Source organism: Ursus maritimus, unplaced genomic scaffold, assembly GCF_017311325.1.
Source record: "Ursus maritimus isolate PB19 unplaced genomic scaffold, ASM1731132v1 scaffold_14, whole genome shotgun sequence".
In the NCBI taxonomy this organism is placed as follows: Eukaryota; Metazoa; Chordata; class Mammalia; order Carnivora; family Ursidae; genus Ursus; species Ursus maritimus.
The window spans coordinates 54399656-54417402 of NW_024423786.1; the positions used below are offsets into that span (position 1 = coordinate 54399656).

The window sequence follows — 17747 nt, forward strand, 5'->3', positions numbered from 1 at the left end:
CCGCTTGGAGTATTATTACCATGTCTGCTCAAGACGAAGGAGGTCGGGGTCCTCCCAAACCCAAGGGCAAGGTAAGGGGAGGCATGAGAGGGGGAGAGCCCTGCCAGGGCCTGGGAGCCCCCCAGAACCTTGGGAAGGTGACCTTCACAGTACTGGGGCCTGGAGGGGCGTCCCAGGTGGGGTGGGAAGGCTCTGAGAGCCATGGAACACACTTCCATCCTGTCCCAAGCTGGAGGGTGGGGTAGGAGTGGGGGAGCTCGAGCAACCCTCAGCTCCTTCCCCACTGTGTGATCTTGAACCAGGCGGGGCCCCTCTCTGGGCCTCAGTTTCCCCATCTGTGAAATGGGGGCCATGGAAGGAAAAGGTCTTTGGAGACCCAGAGAATGACCTTCTCCTCTGTGTGGGAGGCAGACTGACTCTGCCCATTGCCCAGACAAGGAAACTGAGACTCAGAGAGGCTCAGACTCCTTCCTGGGGTCACCCAGGAACCAGGGCCTGAGGTGACACAGGAACCCAGGGCTGTCTGATGCTTTCCCCCACCTTACCCCCAAGGCCTGCCCCTGCTAACGCTGCCCCTTGCCCCGTGTAGACCCTGGGGAGCTTCTTGGGGTCCCTGCCTGGCTTCAGCTCTGCCCGGAACCTGATGGCCAGTGCCCACGGTTCAGCGAAAGAGTCCCGGCCCGTGGCCGATCCAGCAGGCGCTTCCGGCCAGCCCCAGACTGAGGGTGAGTGGACAGCTCCACGGAGGCAGGGGCTCTGGAGGTGGGCCCCAGGAGGAAATCCCCTAGCAGGGGCTTTTGGCCATTTGGGGGCGGTTCATATATGTCAGCGTCATCTCAATAGACACTACAGGCTGGCATGCTCATTTAGCGCCAGATGGGGAAACTGAGGCATCAGTACGGCAGGTGAGTGGCCCAAAGTAGCATAACCAGCAACAGTGGGGTTGTGAACACAGCCTGTCTCCCTGCAATGTCTCCTACTTTCTTGACGCCTCTCCTGCCTCCCACCCCATTTCTGACGCACCACGGACCAGGGGCTGGGTGTTCCCCATGTCTGAGCTCATTGAAGATTTCCGTCCTCGTTCCCAGAAAGGGGCACTGGCTTACCTGGGGTCACACAGCCTGGGGGGCTCTCTACCCTTCAGGCAGCCCTGGGGCTGCAGAGGGGCTAATGCAGGGGAGCCTGGGGTTGGGGCGGCTCTCTGGACCGGGCCTCACTCTGGGCCCAGAGCCCCGGGCAGCTGACTTCTGCTCCACATACCCGGGCTGCAGCAGGGGTGGGGTGGGGCCCTGAATCCTCTTCCTGTGGCCCCCTCGGGGGAGTGTCCAGCACCCGGGACCCAGGCAGGGAAAACTCCAGAGAACTTCTGCTCTAGGAGCCCGAGACCCTGGAGGTCAGGGGAGCCTCTGGCAGGGCCAGTGACTGCGCCAGACCCATGGCCATGGATGTCACCTCCTGCTGTCCCTGGCAGGGTGGCTGGGACATTCCTGACCTTTCAGACTGTGCCCACCAATTGCGCAACGGGCACCAGGGTGGCTGATGCCAGCCCACGTCCCTCGCCGTTCCCGGTTGCCTGACCACCTCCTGTCCCCACAGCAGCCACCAACCTGGAGCAGACGGCCTGCGGGGAGAAGCTGCCGCCGCCTTCAGATAAGGTGAGAGGTGCTGGCAGAGACTGACAGCCTCCACCGCCTTCTGGGGCCCCTCCCAGGATATTTTGGTTCCTGCCTTCTGAGGGGTTGTCTCAGGCCAAGCAGAGGGCAGACCCCCGTGTGCATCCTGCTGTGAGATTCCAGGCACTGGTTCCCCTCCGAGCTTCTGTTGGCCCATCTGTAACGTGGGCACAGTCCCGCCTCCCTGCCCAGCACAGCAAGGCTCCACATGGTCAACAGAGGGCCCCCTGCTCCCTGGCTCTGTCTAGCATCATGGGCAACTCACCATGTGTCGGGCTTTGGGCTAAGTGCTTTCCGCATGGTGCTTCATAGTTAATCGGCCCCGGGAACCATAGTACCCCACATGGCAGCTGAAGCACAGAGAAGGCAAGACACCTGCCAAAGGTCACACAGCAAGGCGTGGTAGTGTAGTACCTGAACCTTGGGCAGTTGGAGGCTGCCCAGATGACCTCCCGGGCTATCACGTCCCCAAGGCCTGGCCAAGCGGAGAGACTGATGCTGCAGCAGGGTGCCAGAGCCCTGTTACGACTCCTTCACCGAGCACAAGCCCCTACTGTGGAGTCTGACCGACTGCCCTCTGCCCTCAGCTCAGCCAGATGGGGAAAGCAAAAGGGGAAGAATGCCAGAGGCCCTCCAGGCCAGATTAAAACAGACCCTGGCAGGGTCCCCCTCTTCCTCTCCAGGCCTCTCTCTACTCACATTAATTGATCACCTACTACCTGCACAGTGTTTCAGGCATCTTGACTCCCTTCCTCCACAATCCTTGAAGGAGCCGCTGTTTTAGCCACCAGGCTTTAGACAAAGCTCAGAGAGGGGACGTGGCTAGCCTGAGGTCACACAGTGGGGGGCGGGGGGGGGAGCAGAGAGCTGAGATTCGAACTCAGCTCTCCGCAGGCAGGGAGCCCAAATGCCCACTTGAAATGATGCTGGTGGGTGCTGGTAAGAATAAAATTTCTGGGCTCCTCCCCCTCAGCACTCTGGCTGTTTGGAGCCAGATGAGTCCTGGTTGTGGGGCGTCCCGGGCACTGCACGGGGGTGCACTCAATGCCAGGAGCACCCTCTTCCCCGAGTTGCGGCAAGCACAGACGTCTACAGACGCCACCCGGTGTCCCCTGGGGGTAGATTCACCCCAGGGCAGGAGCCCTGGGTTACGAACAGCACACTCAGGCTTGAAACTGCACGCTGGCAACTCTAAACCACCGCCACACTTTGCCAGTTTAACTAACTAGAGAAACCACCCTTCGGGAGGTCAGAAATGATAAGAATCACTGATGGGATCCCAGGACTCAAACCCATTACTTGTCCCTGTCCTTTTGCAGTTATTACTCTTCTAAATGTTGATTCTCCTCTCTTACTTAAAGATGTTCCTTTTAATGAGCGATTTGGTCTCCCCACTATCACGGGGAAACCAGGTTTGAAATCTGCCAAAAGTAAAGAGTAAGCAGGGCGAACACACTATGTCATTCAATGAGTGGCACTGAGCCCAAGTTCAGGGGACTTTGGCAAGAGTTCTGGAGCTGTAGGGACCTGCCATCAGCAATGGGGACCATCTGGCACTGGGACAGGGGCTGGTTGAGGCCGGATACCAGCATGAGAGGAAAGTATGTTGGGGTGGGAGGTGAGCGACAGGGGTTCTGGGGGACAGTACCTCTCCCTGAGGCACACGAGGGATCAGTTTGGCCGAAGTCTGGGGTGCGAAGTGTCTCCAGCTCTCCTCTTGACCACATGTGTCCTTTCTTATCAGATGATCTCTGGGGCAAAGGACCTGGTGTGCTCTAAGATGTCCAAGACCAAGGGTGCCATCTCCTCCGGGATGGCCAACATGGTAGACACAGCTAAAGGTGTGGTGCAAGGAGGCCTGGGCATGACCCGGTCTGCACTCACAGGCACCAAGGAGACTGTGGCCACGGGGGTCACAGGCGTGGTGGGTGTGGCCAAGGACACCGTTCAGACTGGCCTGGACACCACCAAGACCGTCCTGACGGGCACCAAGGACACCGTGTGCAGTGGGATGACTGGTGCCATGAATGTGGCCAAAGGAGCTGTCCAGACTGGCATGGACACATCAAAGACTGTCCTGACTGGCACCAAAGACACCCTATCTACTGGTCTCACAGGCGCACTGGATGTGGCCAAGGGCACCGTCCAGACTGGCCTGGACACCACTAAGACTGTCCTGACAGGCACCAAGGACACTGTGTGCAGTGGGGTGACTGGTGCCATGAATGTGGCCAAAGGAGCTGTGTGGCCAAGGGCACCGTCCAGACTGGCCTGGACACCACTAAGACTGTCCTGACAGGCACCAAGGACACTGTGTGCAGTGGGGTGACTGGTGCCATGAATGTGGCCAAAGGAGCTGTCCAAGGAGGTCTGGACACCTCAAAAACCGTCCTGACGGGCACCAAAGATGCAGTGTCCACTGGGCTCACTGGGGCAATGAACATGGCCAAGGGCACCGTCCAGACTGGCATGGACACCACCAAGACTGTCCTGACAGGTACCAAGGACACTGTGTGCAGTGGGATGACCGGTGCCATGAATGTGGCCAAAGGAGCTGTCCAGACTGGCATGGACACATCAAAGGCCATCCTGAGTGGCACCAAAGACACTGTGTCCACTGGGCTCACAGGTGCACTAGGTATGACCAAGGGCACCGTTCAGACCGGTCTGAACACTACCAAGACCGTCCTTACGGGCACCAAGGATGCAGTGTCCACTGGGGTGACAGGGGCAGTGAACATGGCCAAGGGCACTGTTCAGACTGGCCTGGACACCACCAAGACCGTCCTCACAGGCACCAAGGACACTGTGTGCAGCGGGGTGACTGGTGCCATGAATGTGGCCAAAGGAGCTGTCCAAGGTGGTCTGGACACCTCAAAAACCGTCCTGACGGGCACCAAAGATGCTGTGTCCACTGGCCTCACTGGGGCAATGAACATGGCCAAGGGCACCGTCCAGACTGGCATGGACACCACCAAGACCGTCCTGACGGGCACCAAAGATGCAGTGTCTGCTGGGGTGACAGGTGCAGCGAACGTGGCCAAGGGAGCCATGCAAACTGGGCTCAATATGACCCAAAACATCGCCACAGGCACCAAGGACACCGTGTGCAGCGGGGTGACTGGTGCAATGAATGTGGCCAAAGGAGCTGTCCAAGGTGGTCTGGACACCTCAAAAACCGTCCTGACGGGCACCAAAGATGCTGTGTCCACTGGCCTCACTGGGGCAATGAACATGGCCAAGGGCACCGTCCAGACTGGCATGGACACCACCAAGACCGTCCTGACGGGCACCAAAGACGCAGTGTCTGCAGGGGTGACAGGTGCAGCAAACGTGGTCAAAGGAGCTGTCCAGACTGGCATGGACACATCAAAGACTGTCCTGACTGGCACCAAAGATACCCTATCTACTGGGCTCACGGGCGCACTGGGTGTGGCCAAGGGCACCGTCCAGACTGGCCTGGACACCACTAAGACTGTCCTGACAGGCACCAAGGACACTGTGTGTAGTGGGATGACTGGTGCAATGAATGTGGCCAAAGGAGCTGTCCAGACTGGCATGGATACCACCAAGACAGTCCTGATGGGCACCCAAGATGCAGTGTCTGCTGGGGTGACAGGGGCAGTGAACGTGGTCAAAGGAGCTGTCCAGACTGGCATGGACACATCAAAGACTGTCCTGACTGGCACCAAAGATACCCTATCTACTGGGCTCACGGGTGCTCTGGGTGTGGCCAAGGGCACCGTTCAGACCGGTCTGAACACTACCAAGACCGTCCTTACGGGCACCAAGGATACAGTGTCCACTGGGGTGACAGGGGCAGTGAACATGGCCAAGGGCACAGTTCAGACTGGCCTGGACACCACCAAGACCGTCCTGACGGGCACCAAAGATGCAGTGTCTGCTGGGGTGACAGGTGCAGCAAACGTGGCCAAGGGAGCCATGCAAACTGGGCTCAATATGACCCAAAACATCGCCACAGGCACCAAGGACACTGTATGTAGTGGGATGACTGGTGCAATGAATGTGGCCAAAGGAGCTGTCCATACTGGCATGGACACCACCAAGACTGTCCTGAGTGGCACCAAAGACACTGTGTCCATAGGGCTTACCGGCGCACTGGATGTGGCCAAGGGCACTGTTCAGACCGGTCTGAACACTACCAAGACTGTCCTGACGGGCACCAAGGATGCAGTGTCTATTGGAGTGACAGGGGCAGCAAACATGGCCAAGGCAGCCGTGCAAACTGGGCTCAATACGACCCAAAACATCGCCACAGGCACCAAGGACACCGTGTACAGTGGTGTGACCGGTGCCATGAATGTGGCCAAAGGAGCTGTCCAGGGTGGTCTGGACACCACCAAGACTGTCCTAATGGGCACCAAGGACGCAGTGTCCACTGGGGTGACAGGCGCAGTGAACATGGCCAAGGGCACTGTTCAGACTGGCTTGGACACCACCAAGACTGTCCTGACAGGTACCAAGGACACCGTGTGCAGTGGGGTGACTGGTGCCATGAATGTGGCCAAAGGAGCTGTCCAAGGAGGTCTGGACACCTCAAAAACCGTCCTGACGGGCACCAAAGATGCTGTGTCCACTGGGCTCACTGGGGCAATGAACATGGCCAAAGGCACCGTCCAGACTGGCATGGACACCACCAAGACCGTCCTGACAGGCACCAAAGATGCTGTGTCCACTGGGCTCACTGGGGCAATGAATGTGGCCAAAGGAGCTGTCCAGACTGGCATGGACACATCAAAGACTGTCCTGACTGGCACCAAAGACACTGTGTCCACTGGGCTCACAGGCGCACTGGGTGTGGCCAAGGGCACTGTTCAGACAGGCCTGGACACAACCAAGACTGTACTGACGGGCACCAAGGACACCGTGTGCAGCGGGGTGACTAGTCCCATGAATGTGGCCAAAGGAGCTGTCCAAGGAGGTCTGGACACCTCAAAGACTGTCCTCACGGGCACCAAGGATGCTGTGTCCACTGGGGTGACGGGGGCAGTGAACATGGCCAAGGGGGCCATGCAAACTGGGCTCAATACGACCCAAAACATCGCCACAGGTACCAAGGACACCGTGTGCAGTGGGGTGACCGGTGCCATGAATGTGGCCAAAGGAGCTGTCCAGGGTGGTCTGGACACCACCAAGACCGTCCTCACAGGCACCAAGGACACCGTGTGCAGTGGGATGACCGGTGCCATGAATGTGGCCAAAGGAGCTGTCCAGACTGGCATGGACACATCAAAGACTGTCCTGACTGGCACCAAAGACACCCTATCTACTGGGCTCACAGGCGCACTGGGTGTGGCCAAGGGCACCGTCCAGACTGGCCTGGACACCACTAAGACTGTCCTGACAGGCACCAAAGACACTGTGTGCAGTGGGATGACCGGTGCCATGAACGTAGCCAAAGGAGCTGTCCAGACTGGCATGGACACATCAAAGGCCATCCTGACTGGCACCAAAGATGCAGTGTCCACTGGGCTCACTGGGGCAGGGAGTGTGGCCAAAGGGGCAGTGCAAAACATCCAGAATTGGTTACCTGGTACCCAGGACAGTGTCCAGAGTGGACTCACCAGTTACAGTGCCCCAGACAACGGAGTAGAACAAACTATCCTGAGACCCCAAGAGGCTCTGTCCTCTGGGGTATCCAGCACCCCAGACACTCTGTGTGCAGGCCCAGACCTTGCCAGAGAAGATACTGCCGTGGCAACAGGCACCCATGGGGCCAGCCTGGGCAGGGAGGATGCAGGGCATGTGGCTACCACACATGGACAAGAAGGAGCCATGAGCTTTGCAACGCTCCGGGACGAGCTGGGAGAGCTGGGGGATATCTTCCACCCCATGGATGCCGAGGAGCAAGGTGAGAACAGCACAGCCAGGCCCACCTCCCAGGGGGGCTTGGCTTCTGTAAAACCTAAGCCCTGGATTCTCCAGGGACCTCTAGGATTGAGGAATTCTGTCTTCCTTTACAGCTCAGCTTGCTGCCTCCGAACCTGAGCCAAAGGTGCTCACCGCTGACCGCGGCAGCTACTTTGTGCGTCTGGGTGACCTGGCCCCCAGCTTCCGCCAGCGGGCTTTTGAGCACGCCCTGAGCCACTTGCAGCACGGCCAGTTCCAGGCCAGGGCTGCGCTGGCCCAGCTGGAGGACTCCTTCAAGCTGGTAAGAGCCTTTCCCTCCCCACAGCACCTTCCCAGAATAGCTCCCCAGGCTCCCCCAGCCACGCGCGGTGACCACAAGTATTTACAGCACCCATCGGCCAGGGATCCGCCGGCCCAGGCCTCCCACACCACCAACAGCTGCAACTCACACCACTTCTTCTCTACGCTGGGGGCAGGGGCGGGGGACACCGCCAGTCCAGCAGCAGCCCATGGTGGCTGATGCAGATGGTGAGGAACCCCCAGCTCTGAGGACCTCCTGGTTCCCAAGGTCACGGGTTTTAGATGCTCAGAAACATCAGCCTCACATACATGTGCAGTGAGCAGCCCGGTGATGCTGCCTCAATCGGGATCCCCGGGGTGTGCCCCCCAACTGTGTTTTCAATCAGTGCCCCAGGCTCTCTGGTGAGCCACAGTTTGAAGACCACTGGTCCAATCCAGTGGGGGTCTCGACAGGGATGGTCGGCCCCCGGAACGCTAGGCCATGTCTGGGGGCATCTGTAGCTGTCAAGACTGCGGGAAAAGGTGATACTGGCTTCAAGAGGGTGAGACCGGGGAATGGTGCTCAGCCCCCACCTAGCGCCCAGATGGAGGACTGGCCTGACCCAACAGAGGTGTTGTTAGGGGGTCACTCTGGCTGCTGAAGGGAGAAGGGGCTGGACCTGGGACATCAGTGAGGTTTTCACAAAAATCCTGGCAAGTGACAGATGATGGGGCCTCCAGGGTAGTGTCAGGGGCAGCGAGAGGCACCTGTGTTCCAGATGTGCCTCCGGAGCAGGGCTGCCAGAGTCTGCGGTCGGGCTAGATGTGGGGCACAAGAGAGAGAGGGACTCTAAGGCACCTCGGAGATTAAAAAAAAAAACTTCTTTTTTAAGTACCTTATTTAAGTAACGTCTACACCCAACATGGAACTCAAACTCAAAACCCTGAAATCAAGAGCCGCATGCACGCTCCACCGACTGAGCCGGCCAGGTGCTCTGCCTGCGACCCCAGGGGAGGTGCCGAGCAGGTTGGGGGTGAACAGTGAGAGCTTGGTTTTGGACAGGGGAAACTGGAGGTGACTAGTGGGCCCCAGATGGGAGTCACAGCGGGGTGCGTTGGGAGGGCGACCACAAGTTGGGAGTTCACACCTGTCCCATATGCTGCCCCCACCCCACCAGTTGCTGGGACAATGAAGACTGGTCAACTGGTGGTGGGGCTGGGGAGGCTCCTATGTGCCGGGGACCCAACGATCAAGGAAGAAAAGCTGCCAAAAAAGCTTTATCTCCACCCAAGGGTGGGGGGGAGATAAACAGCAAAGAAACAGACATCTGCAATGACTCAACAGTGATGTGCCTCTGAGGAGAATAATGAAATGTGACAGGGAGGGACTAGGGGCCACTGCACTGGGTAGCTGGGGAAGGCCTCACCTGGAGGACAACCTAGAGCCAAGATTGGATGGGCACCACATGAAAAGGCCAGAAGCATGCTCCAGGCTGAGCAGGCAGCATGTGCAAAGGCCCTGAGGCAGCAAGACAGAGGACAAAATGAGGCCAGCGCTTCCAGAGCAGAGTGTGACAGAGTGTCAGCAGGAGATGAGGTCTGGGACATCCCAGGGAGCAGACAGTGTAGTCCATGGTGAACAGCTGGATTTTATCCAAAGGGCATTGAGGAGCCATGGGAGGGTTTTGAGCTGGGAAGTGACAGTTTGTAATCTGGTCTCTGAAAAGCCCAAGGAGAATATGGATTATTGCTCATCCTGACACAGCTGGTTCTAAACTTGTGGCTTTTCCACCACACCACACAAAGGTCTAGACATGAGGCTCCAAGGCCAGGCCCAGGAATGTCCCCAGGGGAGAGTGTGTGAAAGGACCCTGATGAGAATCCATGATTTCTCTGCTGGGCTCTCTTTCTAGATTGAAAAGGCCAAGCAGGCTCCAGAAGGCCATTCATGGCTGGACCAGAGTCCCAGCAGCAGAGTGGAGGAAGGCACTCCCCAAGAGGTATGTAACAAAGGGCCACGGCTCCCGCTCTTCTCCCTCGACCCCTGCTTACCTTACTGCCTCCCTCCCCCCGCAGGTGCCAGACTCCGGGGCTCTGTCCAGGGCCTGCAGCCTCATCCAGCAGCTCCACGTGGCCTACAGCACTCTGGCCTCCAGCCTCCAGGGTCTCCCCTCTGAGCTCCAGCAGCAGGTCGGGCGGGCGCGCCACAGCCTCTGCGAGCTCTACAGCCTCGTCTCTTCGGCCAGTTCCATGGATGAGCTGCCGGCAGAGCGCCTGGCCCAGAGCCGCGGGGCCGTGGGCCGGGCGTGGCGGGAGCTGGAACAGATGCTGGAGAGCGTGCAGCACGGCCCGCCACTCTGCTGGCTGGTGGGGCCCTTTGCCCTGTGCCCTGCTGGGCAGCAGCTGTAGGTCCCTCCCGCCTACAGAGCACTCCGCGGAGACTTCTCCCCAGCCAGCTCACCAGATAAGCTCCAGCTCCCCGAAGGTCTGGACCCAGCAGGCTGGTGCTGCCTGGCACCCGCGGGGGCACCAAGGACTTTGAGTGCGGCCACAGCACGCACCCAGCTCTGGCCCTGCCTACGCCGTCCACCCTTCCTTCCCAAACACCGCTGGGCCTTCTCCTGGCCTGGGGCCCAGGGCTGCTAAGACCGCTGACAGAGGGCCTTCCCCTGAAGGTCTCAAGCAAGCACTCCAATTAGGAAAGAGAAGTGGAAACATGCCTAGGTCTAGAAGGTTCTCCATTCAGCAACCTCCACTAGGAGCCCCTTTATCTTTGGGGCACCCCAGTCTGGGTCCTTTAGCTATCAGCACAGTAAGTGCTCCTCCAGAAACATACACCCCAGCCCTCAGCAAACCATGTTCCATTGTACCAGAAAGTACCAGAATGCCACTGTCACCTGGGGGCAGGCTCCTACCGCCTCTGCTGATGCCTGGTGTGGCCAAGGGGTTCTGAGAGGGTGAAGCTGCAGCAGCCAACTATGGCCATGCACTGGCCCGGCTGGGGGACCAGACTGCCGCCTCGGCCCACACCCAGAGCTGATGTTTTGTGGTCCCCAAGGCCCCTGGGCTGAGGAAGGAGAGAGAGGGCTTCCCTGTGGGGGATGGGGCCCTAAGGGGCATATGACGATACGTGCTCAACACGGTCCCACGTTCACCCCAGGCTGGAGAACAGGGGCTGGGACACAGGCAGCATCCCTTCCTTCCCAGCCACACCGTCCCTAAATGCCCAGGGCAGCCATACAATATGGGTGGCATGTGGGGAAGCTGAGGCTCCCCCTCACCGGTCCTCCAGCTGGGAGGAGCCCTGTCAAGCAAGACCCCGCCTCCCAGAACCCATATCACACCCACAACTGCCCAATTGGGCTACCTCCCTTCCTTAAGGAGAGCTTGAGATGCCCTCCTACCAGCTCCTTCTCAGAAACGATGGGGTGCTCCAAGCTCAGGACGCAAGGCCAGCCTTCCCCCAAGTGTCACCATTGGCTCCTGGGGGCTGGCCGTGGTGAGACATGGGGGACAGGTCAGGAAGCCTCTCGGGCCTGTCCCTCCTCAGTCTCCACCACAGGCAGAGGCACTGGGCACACAGCCATTCACACAAATGGAGCACAGTCCAGCCAGACCACATGGGGGGACACCAGGCTCCGAAGTTCCACACCGCACCATGGCCTCGGCTGAGATGGAGAAACTTGACCAGGGGCAAGGCGGAGGACACACAGTGGATGCCACTGTTGATGCAGGTGCCTAGCTGGGAACCACACACACGTCTGTCTGAATCCATGTGCCGGCCCTGGGAGCCTGGGTCACTTTACAGGAGGAACGAGAAGCCCAGAGTGGGAGTGCCACTTGTCCAAGGTCACAGAGCAAGGCCTGCCCCCAGTGCTCACACCGTCTGAACGTCAAGGACAACGGCTAGCCCACAGCAACCCCCGAAGGCTGAATGGCTTGAATGCCCCAAGCGCTGCTTCTGGGGACCCCGGGTCTTACCTGCAGCCTGTGTAGGAACAGGAATAGGAGCAAGGCCCTGTAAGAATGCCTGGGCTCTGGGCTGCCGCACGCAGGAGGATCAGACCACAGCCTCCACTTGAGCCTCCGTTACCTCTAAAAACGCCTCCCACCTCCCCTCTCCTTCACTGTCAGCCTTGTAGGCCCAGGCCGGGCAGGGGCAGTGTCAGAACCGAGTTCACATCTGCTGTGAATGGTGACCTTGTGGCTTAAACCCTCTGTCCCTGGACAGGCCCTGGACAGCTAGCTGCACCAGCAATCCTAGAAAACCGAGCCAATAAAAATGACTTTCATTAAAAAAACCCTTTATAGTCATTTCATGTCGGTTGGAAATCACAGAAGTTAGGCAGAAAAACAACCCAGGGGACAGATACAAAGGGACAGCACGACGCTTCCCCAACAGGTCTCTGCTCCGCGGGTGGAGGGCGGGGGCCGGGGCAGGCCTGGGGCATCTACGTGCGACGGGTGGGCCTGGCCGCCTGGGCTCAGCTGTCCTCCTCGTCCAGGGACTCCGAGTCCATCCGCACCCTCACACGCTCCTGCCGCTCCTTCCCGGGCGCGTCCAACTCGGAGCCCTCCCGCATGCTGCTGGTGGGAGCACAGGCAGGTGGGGGTGAGCACTCGGCCTTCCACTGCTGGCAGAGACCTGGCGCCCTAGGAGTGCAGCCCGCGTCTGGAGTCCCCTATGCTGCCCCAGCTGGATCCCTGCCAGGCACAGGCAGGCCTGGGGTCCTCAGCATGGCGACGTCAGCATAAAGCAGCCCACCACGCCAGGAGGAAGCCATCCTCCCACGGGCCGGGCCCAGAGCAGCTCAGAACTGCAGAGCTCCCTCGATGGAGGACCTGAGGGTCAGCGGCAAAGGTGGGGGTGGGAGGCCAGCGTGTGGGACAAGTCCCTGTGGCCATCACCAGAATGAGCAGCCCACACAGTGAAGGCCTTGTCAGGAGGAGGCCCCCGTGGCTGCGGCCCCCTGGCAATACTTACTCGTTGTGTAATGGCTCTTCGGAAGAGCCACACCCCGGCCCCTCCTCGGAATTCTGTCCTTCCTCCAGCTCCTTGTCTTCCGTGCTCTCCTCCTTCTGGGACGTGGCCTCACCGTTCACTGGGGCTGAGAGATCTGGCAGGAGAAAGGCTCATGGGACCCCGTAACCCTGCCTGCTGGTTTGGGGCCAGGGGCCCTAAAGGAGCTGCCACCTGCCTCGAGGGCCCTGATCCTGTGTGCCCACATCCCCCTACCCCTACACCTCCCAGATGGCTAGGCACACAAAAGCCTAAAAAGGGAGGAGACAGTACATGAGGCCATGGGCAATGGGGGAAAAGCCTGCCGGGACAGAAATAAGGCAACGCCCCCTGCGGGCTGCTGAGGCTTCGGCAGAGCCATCCTGCCCCAGTCTGAAGGACCACCTCTCAGCCACTACGTGGGTACCACGTGACCCCAGAAGAAAGGACCGCCCTCCCGTAAGGCAGGGACAGTGGCACTGGGAGACACCCTCTTTCTCCAACCCGAGGCCTGTCCCATGAATGCTCCCACACGTGACCTGCACACATGCATGGCCTCCCATACTGTCTGGCTCTAAAGGTCTATGAGCAGCTCAGGTATGTGTATGCACCAGGCCCTGGCGACCTTGGGGACACAACCGGGCATGCAGAGTGCCAGCAGGAACATGTCACTCTAGCCATGGGGGGGTCGCCAAGCGGTGCCCAAGGCCCAGAGGGCTCCTATCCTGCTCCTCACCAGTGCTCGCCTCGACCTCCGCCCTCTCCACGGGAGCCTCCTCTCCAGCCAGCGCCTCGTCGGCCTTCTCCACCTCGGCCCTCTCCTTCTCCACCCCGGCTCTGGTCGCCTTCTGGATGGCCTCGATCTTTGGTCCCAGGACCCGAGACTTGAGCCGGGTGTAGACCTCTGCGGCCTTCTCCATCACCTCCTTGTTGGCCTTGTAACGGCGGATCTGGCCCGCAAGAGGCCTGGCTCAGGAGATGCAGCTGGTCTCACCCCCGCCACAGGCCCGCCCCCAGTGCCACCACCCCTGGCAGCACCTTCCCACGAGCACAGAGCAGTGGACACTGGCACTCTGGCCTGCCACCGCACCGGTGTCCTCCTGGACCCAGGGCTGCTGTGGCCAGGAACCCAGGCTCCCTGAGCAGACCCCTGCCTCGCCTGCCACCAGCCCCTTCCACTGCTGGGATCCCACCGTACCTTCTTCAACGTGGCCACCACATCTGTGTTCTTCTGGAGGATCTGTGAGGTCACCTGTAGGGTCCCCAGCTCCTCTAGTGCATTCAGACACCTCTTCACGTCCTGCAGGGTGGGGAGGGGGGTGAGGAGGGACAGCACCGAGTTGAGGGGGCCCTACGGGGCTTGCTGGCGGAGGGTGGAGTGCCAGGGAACCCCAGGGACAGTGGTCGGGACACAGCACTTGGAGGGCTGCTTGGCACCACCTGGTGGGGATGTCAAGCAATGCACCGAGGCGGCCAACCTGGGCCCTCTGTGGAAGACACCCAGGAGAACAAATACACTGGATTCGCCTCAGTTTCCTGAGATTTCTAAGGGAGCTCCAGACATGAGGGACAGGGGGCCTGCTTGGCTCAGAGGAAGTGGTTGCGACGTGGCCTCAGTGCCCCGCACAGGGCCTCACCGGATTGTCAACTTTCAGGGCGAACTTGATCTCGCTGTGCAGCTTCTGCAGCTTCTCCTCCACGGAAGGTTCTGGGGCCAGGAGAGAACGCAGCACCTGGGCCTGAGCGGGGCCGAGGGGGCTGCCTGGCCTGGCCCCCCACAACCTACCAACTCCCGCGACCCCGTCGTCAGAGCTGGCCGGGGACCTGCCCCAGCACCACTGTGGTGACAGGAGCGAGCTCCTCGCTGGCTCAGCCTCCTCCCTGCCAGCGACCTGGCCCCTCACCTTTCTTCTTCTCCACCTTCCGGTCAGGCGGGAATCCTTCTGACCGCTTCCGGGTTCGCTCCACCTTCGCGGGCCTGTGGAGTCACACCCCTTAGTCCTGCCCCGGACTGCCGCCCAGCCGCCCCACCCCGGCCACTGCCGTCCTCTGTGTGGTGGGGGACCCGCAGCCACTGTGAGGGAGACCCTCACGGGGTCCTGGAAGCTGGAGAGGGAGGGGAGTCTAGGCAGTCACCTGAAGTGAGCAGGGATGGCAGCCCTCCCTCTGGTTCTCGCCGACAAACAATATCAAGTCTCAGAAGGATCATTATGAACTTACGACTGAGAGTTAGTGACTACTTAACAGAAACCGGAGTGAACGATCACAGAAAGGTACCCCAATCTGACAACAGTCAATGACCGAAAGCCCGTTTCCACAGCTCAGACTCGACATTCTACTTGGCAGCTAGCTGCTGAATTCCCACAGGCAGGTTCACTCACTGACGCCGGAACCTCGCTTGGCCAGTGGGCAGGGAGTGGGGCTGTGTCCCCCACCTTGGTGGGCCTTGGACTTAGAGTCTCAGAACCACTGGCCTGGGGGACGGTCCCTCCCCACACCACTGTTGACATGGGGCGGGTCAGTCTCTGGGGGGCGTCCTGGCCCCCCTTGGTGCCAGGAGCACCCCCAGGGTGACGACCATAGATGTGGTGTGGTGTCGCCTGGGGGCAAAATCACAGTCCTGGAGCAGTGGCTCCTACATAAGCTGATGGGGCCCCAAGAACCGGACACTCGGACTGAATCTATCTCCAAGACCGAATTCGGAAATAGGGTCGCTCCTGTAAAAGGTGAGGGGTGATGGGTCCCCAGGAGGCTGAGAACCGCAGGGACCAGCATGGCGCAGGTGGGCCCCCAGGTAGCTGTGGGAGGAGAGGCAAGACAGGTGCTGACCTGGCTCGGGGCCTCTCCTCGGGGCGCCCTCTCTTCTCCTTCTGGCTGGGTCTCCTTGTGGGCTCTGTGCTTTGTGACTGTCTTGCTGCCTTCTTTGCCTACAGCAGCCAGAGAAAGGGAGGGCTGGAATGGTGGGCAGTGGGAGCTCTCTTATCTTAGGGCATCTTAGGGAGCTCTCTGTATCTTAGAGATACGATACAGCCTGACACTTCCCGTCACCACCTCTGCACTGTTGGGAACTGGTGGAACAGGCAGGATGGGATGGGAAGGACTCCTGTGTCCAGTCCGTCCCTGGGCAGCAGCTTCTCAGGCCCTAAAAGGACACTCCCTTGATGGGTGGGGCAGCCCCACCATACACACTTCTCCTGTGGCAGGGGTTTGGTCCCCATTTTGTGGTCAAAGAAAGAGAGACAGGGAGAGAAAAGAGTGTCATCCTGCTTCCCCCATCCTCCCATCACATACGGCGCCATCTAGAAGGTGACAGGCCTGAAAAGTCAGGCTCAGAATCAGGTGGGCTGTGAGTACTAGGAGAGTGGGGAGTAGATAGGCCTGCAGGACTACACAGCGCATGACGGTCATGGCCGTCATCAGAGGCCTCCTAACTGCTAGCCACTCACCCAGACTCCCTCCCTCCCCACAGCAGTCAGAGGGCGCCTGTGAGCACCCCAGTCAGGTCCTGCTCCTCTGCCCATAGCTCTCTAGGGCTCCTAATCACTGAGGTAAAAGCCCAAGTCCTCCCCTTGATCCCCAAGGTCCCCCGTACAATCTGCCCTGCCCACTTCTTACCCTCCACTCCTCCCTCTCTCCTCCTCACCCACTCTGCTCCAGCCACACAGGCCTCCTGGCTATTCCTTCAACACACCAGGCCCACTGCTGCCCCAGGACCTTTGCATGGACCGTGCCTTCTGCCTAGAGGGCCATTCCCCCTGGGCATCTTCCTAGACCACCTCCCACTTCATTCCAATTCTTATTTAATGGCACCTTCTCAACTAAAGCCTTTAGGGTTAACCCTACCTAAAACAGAAAACCTCACCCAAACAGCTCCTGACCCTCGACCCTGCTTTTTTGTCCTTAGCAATGAACACTCTGGAACACATCTCATGTTGTCCCCTACACCCTGGCCCTTGGGCCCTAGTACAGCATCCAGCACACAGCTGATGCTCACTGAACGGGTAGAACTCAGGAACGGACTTGCTGGAAGGGGTGGGCACAAGGGAGAAAACCCACGGTAACCATCCACCCTGGGACCCCAGGACGCAACCCAGCGGGACGCACCTCTCTCTGCAGTTCAGCCTCGGGCCCGGAGTCGGAGGAGGACTGTGGTCCCCGCCCCCGGCCCTTGCGGCCCCGCTTCCTGACGGGCTCATCCTCGTCCCCGAGCTCATCCCCGCTGCTGCCCCCACTGCCCCCGGGTGGGGCCTCTCCACGCTCGCGCTCGCGCCTCCGCTCCTTCTCCTCCTTCTCCTGCTCACGGAGCCGCCGCAGCTCCTCCTCCTGCTCCCGGCGCCGTCTGGCCTCCAGCTCGCGCCGCCGCTCCTCGTCCCGGCGCTTCCACTCGCTGATGCGGTCCACCTCATCGCTGTCGCTGGGGGTGCGGGCCGGTTAGAGGGCCGGGAGGTTGGGCCCACCCACACAACCCCAGCCCATCACCGCCTGTCACTGCTTACCCGCCTGTCGCTGCTCACCCACCTGTCACTGCTCGAGCTGGTCGGGGGCCGCTCGGGCTTCGGCTTCCGCCCGCGGGGCTTTGGCGGCGGCTTCTCTGCTGCAGGAAAGGAGGGGAACGCCTGTTCTACACGGGCTCTCTCCTGCACAGCAGGCCCCCTGGACAGCCAGAGGTGAGGGGGCACACTGCTGGGACCTTACCTGGCTTCCTGCCCCGAGGAGGTTTCTTTACAGACACGTCCGAGTCGGAAGAGGAGGAAGAGGAGGAGGAAGAGGAGGACGGCGCCGACCTGGCCACTGCCACTGGCTCGCCCTTGGCCCCATCGGATTCTGCTTTGGAGTCGGAGTCGGAGGCTGAGGGCACCTTCTGAGAGAGGCCAGGGCATGGAGGTGAGAAGAACACAGGCCAGCTACAGGCCCCAGGGCCCCTC

General features: G+C 60.1%; 2 protein-coding genes across 5 annotated transcripts in view; one reads left to right on the forward strand and one right to left on the reverse strand.

The window, feature by feature from the left end:
* PLIN4 (perilipin 4) lies at positions 1 to 12124 on the forward strand. The gene is made up of 8 exons (XM_040629559.1): positions 1 to 71; positions 590 to 725; positions 1597 to 1655; positions 3418 to 3826; positions 4042 to 7545; positions 7658 to 7845; positions 9737 to 9823; positions 9900 to 12124. Exons 1-8 carry the CDS (start codon positions 21 to 23, stop codon positions 10230 to 10232), a joined length of 4767 nt encoding a protein of 1588 aa, XP_040485493.1. The 5' UTR covers positions 1 to 20; the 3' UTR covers positions 10233 to 12124.
* The window catches only part of HDGFL2 (HDGF like 2), a 20065-nt gene continuing 14428 nt past the window's right edge, over positions 12111 to 17747 (reverse strand). Inside the window, exons 7-16 of one of the 4 annotated variants that reach the window (XM_040629557.1) lie at positions 17518 to 17683; positions 17341 to 17416; positions 16927 to 17230; positions 15652 to 15749; positions 14727 to 14800; positions 14460 to 14530; positions 14021 to 14122; positions 13559 to 13772; positions 12808 to 12940; positions 12111 to 12410 (exon numbers count right to left, since the gene is read on the reverse strand). In XM_040629557.1, coding sequence (XP_040485491.1) covers positions 12308 to 12410; positions 12808 to 12940; positions 13559 to 13772; positions 14021 to 14122; positions 14460 to 14530; positions 14727 to 14800; positions 15652 to 15749; positions 16927 to 17230; positions 17341 to 17416; positions 17518 to 17683 — 1341 coding nt within the window. In that variant the 3' untranslated portion in view covers positions 12111 to 12307. Of the gene's footprint in view, positions 12411 to 12807; positions 12941 to 13558; positions 13789 to 14020; positions 14123 to 14459; positions 14531 to 14726; positions 14801 to 15651; positions 15750 to 16926; positions 17237 to 17340; positions 17417 to 17517; positions 17684 to 17747 lie in introns of those variants that run through there. The other 3 variants (XM_040629556.1, XM_040629555.1, XM_040629558.1) reach the window with 3 other exon arrangements.